Source organism: Rhinopithecus bieti, unplaced genomic scaffold, assembly GCF_001698545.2.
Source record: "Rhinopithecus bieti isolate Rb0 unplaced genomic scaffold, ASM169854v2 scaffold_15336, whole genome shotgun sequence".
Lineage (NCBI taxonomy): Eukaryota > Metazoa > Chordata > Mammalia > Primates > Cercopithecidae > Rhinopithecus > Rhinopithecus bieti.
This window is the reverse complement of record NW_016808678.1, coordinates 418,570-426,815: the sequence shown is the minus strand read 5'-3', so window position 1 is coordinate 426,815 and position 8,246 is coordinate 418,570. Positions and strand designations below refer to the sequence as shown.

The window sequence follows — 8,246 nt, the reverse complement described above, 5'->3', positions numbered from 1 at the left end:
AAAAAAAAAAAAAAAAAGTTGTAACTAGGTTAATTATCTTTAGAATACCTGATTCTATTTATTGATCTAGTAAATTCAGTTTTACATATTTTAAAAATTCAGTTATCTAGAAACAAAACACTTAAAAATATACTAAACCTGACAACTATGTGAAGTATTAACTCTCAGTTAAAGGAACTCACTGGTTTCATTTAGGAGAAATGAGTTAAAAGGCTAATCATGGCTGGGCGCACTGGCTCACGCCTGTAGTCCCAGCACTTTGAGAGGGCAAGAGTTCACTCACGAGGTCAGGAGTTCGAGACCAGTCTGGCCAACATGATAAAACCCCTTCTCTACTAAAAATACAAAAATTAGCTGAGCATGGTGGCAGGTGCCTGTAATCCTAGCCACTTGGGAGGCTGAAGCAGGAGAATCACTTGAACCTGGGAGGCGGAGGTTGCAGTGAGCTAAGATCACACCATTGCACTCCAGCTTGGACAACAAAAGCAAAACTCTGTCTCAAAAAAAAGAAAAAGAAAAAAAAGAAAAGAAAAAAGGCCAAACTTACTTATAAAGGGGTCCATTTGGTAATTTAGAGGGTGCTGAGTCACCACGTCAGATGCCATAAAGAAAAAGAAATCAAGGTTCTTTACCAAAAATAATCAAAACACAAGGACAAATAAATTAAGCCCTATAAAAGGATATACACATAAAACGCTAAAGAGAGAAAACAAGTAATTTAGACTGGGAAAAAGGAGTCTAAAAAACGAGGTGGCTTTGAAAATGCTTTTTTTTTTTAACCTTATAGAAGAAGGCAGAAGGCTGAAAAACCATTCTGAACAAGGATATAATGAATTCTGCAGCTTCATGAGACTACAGCTGAAGATCATGAAAATGGTGAGACAAAGCCAGAAAGACTGGAGATGGGTCAGACTGGGAGTTGGGACTATATCCAGTTATCAAAGAACCAGTTTTTAAGCAGGAGATGAAGAATTCAACTTTTTTTAGACAATTGTGGCAGAAGTGTTAAGTAACTAAAAAGGCTGACAGACCAACAGAGAGGTTATTACATAATCCAGTGGTAATGCCATCTTCAATTATAGCAATGCAAGAAAGAGTGGTAAAAAGATACTGGGTATAATCAACAGGTTAAACGTGTTGGGGAGAGAAGACAGAGAATTTTGGAAAACAGATTTCAGAGACCTGACAAAATTTGTTCTTTAGCCCTAGCAGAAACAGAATGGACTTGGGGTTCAAAGATCTGGGTCCAAATTTCATCTTAATCTCTTAAGAAACTAGGCAAATCATTTAACGTATCTAAAATCATTCATTTATGTACTTTGATGCGTTGCTGTAATTGTTCATGTATTACGTATAAATATATGTAAATACACATAAATATATATGAAATGCCTGTAACATATAAACATGTAAAATGTCTGCCACGTAGAAGGCACTCAAAAAAAAAAACCTGTTAAGTCGGCTGGGCGCGGTGGCTTACTCCTGTAATCCCAGCACTTTGGGAGGTCGAGGTGGGTGGATCACCTGAGGTGGTAAGGAGTTTGAGACCAGCCTGGCCAACATGATGAAACTCCGTCTCTACTAAAAATACAAAAAATTAGCTGGGCATGGTGCCAGGAGCCTGTAATCCCAGATACTTCGGAGGCTGAGGCAGGAGAATCACTTGAACCCAGGAGGTGGAGGGTGCAGTGAGCCAAGATCGTGCCACTGCACTCTAGCCTGGGCAACAAGAACAAAACTCCATCTCGGAAAACAAACAAACAAAAAACCTGTTATGCTCGTCATCTACATTCATTTTCTCCCCTCTCAACATATTAGTCAAGCCAGGCGCCATGGCTTGCGTCTGTAATCCCAGGTACTTGGGAAGCTGAGGCAGGAGAATCATCCAAGGCAAGGATTTAAGACCAACCTGGGCAACAAAGCAAGACCCCCGTCTTAAAAAAAAAAAAAAAAAAAATTAGGCAGGCATGGTGGCATGTCTGTAGTCTCAGCTACTCAGGAGGCTGAGGTGGGAGGATCACTCGAGCCCAGTTCAATGCTGCAGTGAACTGTGATTTGTGCCACTGCACTCCAGCCTGTGCGAACTGCAATTTTCTGACTGGGTAAGAGATGAAATATTCTCTCTCTTGTCTATTCTAGACATGCTTTGTTCACAGTGTTGCTCTAATTATTTTCATTTTCTCTACCACTGCCATCACATTATTACAGTACAGTCACTCTTGACGTGAATTTACATATTCTTTACTGTTTCTCAAGTATTTTTAGTTTATACTGTGGGTACTTCTGGATAAAAGTCCTGTATGGTCTCAGAGTACCACTGTCTGAATGAAGAAACAAATGACCCTGCAAACAATGGAAGCCAACCAAATGAAGCAACCAGAAGTCACCAGTGTTATAAACAAATTTCTCAATTTAAAAAATACAGTATTTCCGTTATTTATTACTGTACCATTTTATTGCAAAAAAATAGAACTAAGAATGTTTTACAGCTTGTTACTTACCTAGGCCTTTCTGTGGATCTAATGCTATTTTTAATCATAATTATCAACATTTCTTGATGCACACTTTAAACTTATATGCACTATAAACAACATGTGGCACTGGAGTTACAGGTCACCAGCTCACTGCATAAACTTAAAACATAATTCATATTACTTAATGAATCATCAATAGTTTCACACAGTAAATCCTGAGCCCCGGGCTGGGCACAGTGGCTCACACCTGTAATCCCAACACTTTGGGAGGCCAAGGCGGGCGGATCACAGGTCAGGAGTTCCAGACCAGCCTGGCCAACATGGTGAAACCCTGCCTCTATTAAAAATACAAAAAATTAGCCAGGTGTGGTGGCGGGCACCTGTAAACCCAGCTAATCGGGAAGCTGAGGCAGGAGAATTGTTTGAACTCAGGAAGCCGAGGTTGCAGTGAGCTGAGACTGAGCCATTACACTCCAGCCCGGGTGACAGTGCGAGATGCCGTCTCAAAAAAAAAAAAAAAAAAAAAAAAAAAAATTCTGAGCTCCGGTTTTCTGAGATTATCTATCCGCTTTTCATTTTCTTTCTTCTCTGAGGGATATAGTCACAATACACTGTATCTACAATACCCTCCAATAACACCAGCCCCTTAAGGGTTGAACGGCATCTCATTCACTTTTGTGTGTCCCACAGAACCTAATTTAACTTGGGGTTCAGTAACACGAGAGTGGGGAATGAATGAAGCACAAAAGAGATGACTGAGTTACAACAGACAGAAAACAAAAGAAGCATCATACATAACTAGGTCTGAAATTTCCAGTATAAAATCCTTTCAATATGCTGAGTTCTAAAAAGGAGAACTTTTAATTAACACGAATATACTTCAAATAATTCTTCAGACATGACAATAAAATAAGCAAAACCTAAAGAGACGAAAGACCCGAATGCTAAACTCCCATCACTTGGACTCCTTTGCTTTTTAATAATGAGCTAACTTCTGACATCCACCTCCATTATAATTTTTGCAGAGGCTAAGAATGTATTTCAGAGGTCCATGAATCCCCTAAAATTGTTTGCAAACATTTACGTATACGTACATTTTTCTGAGGAAAGGTGCAAATATTATTCTTATGTTCTCAAAGCCTGTGACTCCCAAAATACTAAGAACCAATATTCTGAAGGGGTACAGATACTTTCAAATTGGAATCAAGAATGATGCTTTCAAGAATGTCTGAGCGGCAGTAGAAAAACATCATCAGTTTCATATACGTGAGGTACCCTTACCGCCTAGGCGGTACAGGAAAAGTGAACCAAGACAAAGGACAGGAAGCTGCAGGGGGAGGAGCCCTGGCTTCAGGGACTCATAAAACAACCGAAGACTTAAGGGAAGTTGAGGGACTGGGGAGGGGGAAGATCGACTGTAGAGATGTTTAGGGCTGAGATGAACCTGGCTGTTGCCAGTTTCAGGGCCTCACTGGGCCGCTTTGATCAGGGACGAAGGGGACGAGACAGCGGAACATTAACTTGGCAGGGTCCATTTGTGTTCATTCCCAGCACCTCCTGGGAGCGCTGGGGAAGCTCCAGCGGCCGAGTGGATGGCGGGAACACATCCTGGGCTGGGGCCCAAAGCAGCGGCCCCGCCAGCGATTTACCTTCATAGGATCAGCGAGGTAAAGTTTCTCGGCAGCGCGGCTAAACTCCTCCCAGGTCTGGTACTGCGGCATCGTGGCCCGGAGTGGAAGAGTAAAGAGAACCAACGCCTCAGAACCCGGCCCAACAAACTATCTACGTCCGGGAGTCGCCAACCGACGCGAGTCCCAGCAGCGCCAAGATGGCGGCGGCTCCTCGCACCAACGCCTCGCTCCATTGGGCAGCCCCGTCCACGCTCGCCCAATTGGCAGGAGGGATGTTGTCAGGGAGTGGGCGGAGCCCAGGGCGTGTGGCTCGGGAGCTGAGCGAGAGAAGTGGAGGGCAGGGCAACCAATGCCGGCTGCCACAGCGCCCCCTGTAGGCCGAATGAGCGGCGTCCGTCCCGCGGCCCTCAGGGGTGAACCGTAGCTTCTTTCAACAAAGATGAAGCGACTCTGTGATAGGCGCTGCAGATACGAGGAAGGAGGCGACAGGGCCCAGCTGTCACACAGCTTGGTGAAGAAGCCAGGAGACATAAACACAAGAGTGCAACGGAAAACTTTATATGATAAACATTTATGTCGGGTTAGTGAAGCGCGAAGAAAGAACGATCACTTGTGGGTGGGCGGAGGCTCACAGAAGCGGCACAAGCTCAACAGGTGGGCAAGGAAGAGCAGAACACTTAGACCCATTTTAGATCTGCAGTGTATGTCAGATGACTGGTGTTTAGGAGATGAGGAAGAAGCCATATAATCACTTATGCAAGGATAAGAAATCTGATCCTCCAAGCAGGAGGATCGGTTGAGCACAGGAGTTCGAGGCTGCTGTGAGCCATGATCGCGCTACGCACCCAGCTTGGGCATCAGAGCAAGACGCTGTCGCAAAAGTGAAAAAAAAAATAAAGAAGATGGCCTGAAGGGCACACCAGGTAAAGAGTATTATATTTTGAGATGGAAAGATTTTGTGCATGTTTATAACTTTTAGAGAAGGACACATAAGAGATAGAAAAATCAGGCTGGGTGCGGTGGCTCACGCCTGTAATCCCAGCATCTTGGGAGACTGAGGCGGGTGGATCACAAGGTCAGGAGATCGAGACCGTCCTGGCTAACACGGTGAAACCCCGTCTCTACTAAAAATACAAAAAATTAGCCGGGCGTGGTGGCGGGCGCCTGTGGTCCCAGCTACTCAGGAGTCTGAAGCAGGAGAATGGCGTGAACCCGGGAGATGGAGCTTGCAGTGAGCCGAGATCGCGCCACTGCACTTCAGCCTGGGCAACAGAGTGAGACTCCGTCTGAAAAAAAAGAAAGAAACTCAAAAGCAGTATGTCAAGTAGAGTAGAAAGCTGAAACTGGAGATCATATCTGGGAATAGCCCCAGTTGGGGTCTGTCTCCAGCAACACCCAGAAGCTTGAGTTTTGGACTGGAAAAGACAGATATTAGGGATTTATAGGGTACATGAGGAAGAAGAACAAAGGACTAAGAATGTTGAAGGTACTGGTAAGAGAGTGATTGAACTGATAAATTATGGGATCCATGCTAGATAGATGGTAATTAATTGGGTCAAAAGAGAGAAACTAAGAAACCAGAATTAAAGGAAATCTGAATTCAATATAACAGGAAATAAGAAATTTTAGTCAGATTGGATATTGGGGTTTAACATTTTAGAGTAGCAATAGTCACTGGTGAGGCTGGGTTGTCCACACAAAATTAAAGTCTTGTATGAGTAAGAAAGGGAATAAGATGAAGGAGAAGGCTATGAGCCAGGGACCCAAATCCTCAGTTAATGAGAAGTGTGTGTGTGTGTGTGTGTGTGTGTGTGTTTTGAGGGAAGCTATAAAGAGCAATGAGCAGAGGCAGAGAGAGCAGAGTTGGGCAGAATGACCCCAGGTGTAGGGGTTTTTCCCTAAAGATGAAAGCAATGGAAGTTAAGACAATGCCAACTTTGCCTTCTGTCACAAGGAACATAAGAGATCAGTTTCAGTTCAATTCAGCAAAAAATAAAACAAATGTCCACCCTGGACAAACACCAGGAGCTGGGCTAGGCATTAGAGACCCAGCAGTGAACAAGACAGGCCCAGTCCCTGCCTCATAGAGCTCACAGTTATGGAGAGAATGACAGTAAAGAACAGATTTCCATTGTGAGGGTCCCCATCACTGTGAGTTCCAGCATCTCCAAGCGTAGCCCAGCCTCAGCCCCTACAGAGGCAGAGAAATCAAGATGAGGAAGAAGTTATGGGAATTGCCCTTGTTTATGTGAATGTCCCCAGTTGCACTACGATGCATTCTTTTTTGAAAAATTTAATTTTAGGTTCAGGGGGTACATGTACATGTTTGTTACATGGGTATATTGCATACTGGTGGGGATTAGGCTTCTAGTGTACCCATCACCCAAATAGTAAACATTGTACCCAATCAGTACTTTTTTAACCCTTTCCATCTTCCCACCCTCCCCCTTTCGGAGTCCCCAGTGTCCATTATTTCTCTCTTTATGTTGATGTGTACCCGTATTCATCCATTCTCATACTGTTATAAAGAACTACCTGAGACTGGGTAATTTATGAAGAAAAGAAGTTTAATTGAACTCAGTTCTGCAGGCTGTACAGAAGGCATGACTGCAGAGACCTCAGGAAACTTAATCATGGCAGAAGGGCCAAATCAAGTGCTTGGAAGCAAGCACTTCTTCACATGGCAGCAGGACAGAGAGAGAGAGAGAGAGAGAAGGGGAAGTGCTACACAATTTTAAACAACTAGATCTTGTGAGAACTCACTATCACAAGAACAGCAAGGGGAAATCCACCCCATGGTCCAATCACCTCCCACCAGGTCCCTCCCCCAACACTGGGAATTAGAGTTCAACATGAGATTTGGGTGAGGACACAGAGCCAAACCATATGAGTGCCCATTGTTTAGTTCCCACTTATCAGTGAGAACATGCTGTATCTGGTTTTCTGTTTCTACAGTAGTTCACTTAGGATAATGGCCTCCATCTCTATCCATGTTGCTACAAAGGACATGATTTCATTCTTTTTTTTTTTTTTAATAGCTGCCGGATGCATCCTTTAAACTAGGTTATTCCTTTCCTGCTGTGGCTTCTGAAAGGCTATCAGAGAGTGTCCTTTATAAATTGCTCACACATGCACAATGTCAGAAAAGGAAAAATTCCTTTCATTCCCAGTCAAGAAGATCAGGGCCTCTGTACCCTTTGTGGTTATTCTTTCTGCTTCATTTTCACACACATATCTTCTTTGAGCTTTCAAACAACTTGCCAGGGTGGTCCGTGAGCCTTATTACAATTGCAAAATCTGAAAAGCTCTGAAAACAAAATATCATGGTAACTCCATTAGTAGAAAACGACCTGATCTCAAGTAAGGTTGCTTAGTCTTTATTTGTTTCACTTGGTGTGTTTGGTTCCAGGGTGGGGCCCAGACTCTGCTGGTGGTATTATGTAATATACCTCATGTGCACTGTTTCACCTTTCTAGAATCCAAAAGGCTGCGAATTCTGAAATACAGGTGGCCTCAAGGATTTCGGACAAGGGATTATAGTCCTGTGCCACTCTCCTTTACAGGTGATGAAGAAACCAAACCTGAAAAATAAGTGACACTAAACAAATTGGCCCCGGACTTTGCTCCGGATTGTCCAGCAAATGGCAGAAGCCAGTGGATGTTAATCATAACTGGAAGTGACAGGATTAATTTTGATTTTTAGAAAATGTAACTAGTAGCAATGCAGAAGCTAGATGGGTAAAGCAGAGCCTGGGTTCAGGGTCAAAACCAGAAACCCTTGCACTTTTCCTTATGTTCACTGCCTCCCACGATTGTGTTCATGTCTTTGCCTCCCATTTCCATTGTATCTACCCTTTCACCCCAAAGCTGCTTTCATGAGTTCACCAACTGACTATTATATCACCCACTCCAGCAGACATCTCTCAATCCTTTGTGACTAGATTATTCAGCTGTATTTGAGGCCACTGGCCACACTCTAATCCCGAAAACTTCCCAGACCCGTGGCTTTTTTGGCCCCATTCTTTCTTGCTCCTCTCTGACTTCTGCTCTGGCTCTGTCCTGGCCTCCTCTGCCGCCTCAGCCCAATCACTGGTTCTTCAGGATTGGGATCCCAAGACACCAGCCTCTGGTTTTCACCCTC

The 8,246-nt window shown here is 43.8% G+C and overlaps 1 protein-coding gene and 1 long non-coding RNA gene across 4 annotated transcripts in view; one reads left to right on the top strand and one right to left on the bottom strand.

The window, feature by feature from the left end:
- SRP9 (signal recognition particle 9) overlaps nucleotides 1-4,334 on the bottom strand; it is a 13,320-nt gene extending 8,986 nt beyond the window's left edge. The window contains exon 1 of the mRNA XM_017886969.1: nucleotides 4,124-4,334. Coding sequence (XP_017742458.1) covers nucleotides 4,124-4,195 — 72 coding nt within the window. The 5' untranslated portion in view covers nucleotides 4,196-4,334. The remainder of the gene's footprint in view (nucleotides 1-4,123) is intronic.
- An 89-nt stretch (nucleotides 4,335-4,423) lies between these two features.
- LOC108538736 (uncharacterized) overlaps nucleotides 4,424-8,246 on the top strand; it is a 54,509-nt gene continuing 50,686 nt past the window's right edge. For all 3 annotated transcript variants that reach the window (XR_001888176.1, XR_001888177.1, XR_001888178.1), the window contains exon 1: nucleotides 4,424-5,028. This is a non-coding gene — a long non-coding RNA (uncharacterized LOC108538736). The remainder of the gene's footprint in view (nucleotides 5,029-8,246) is intronic.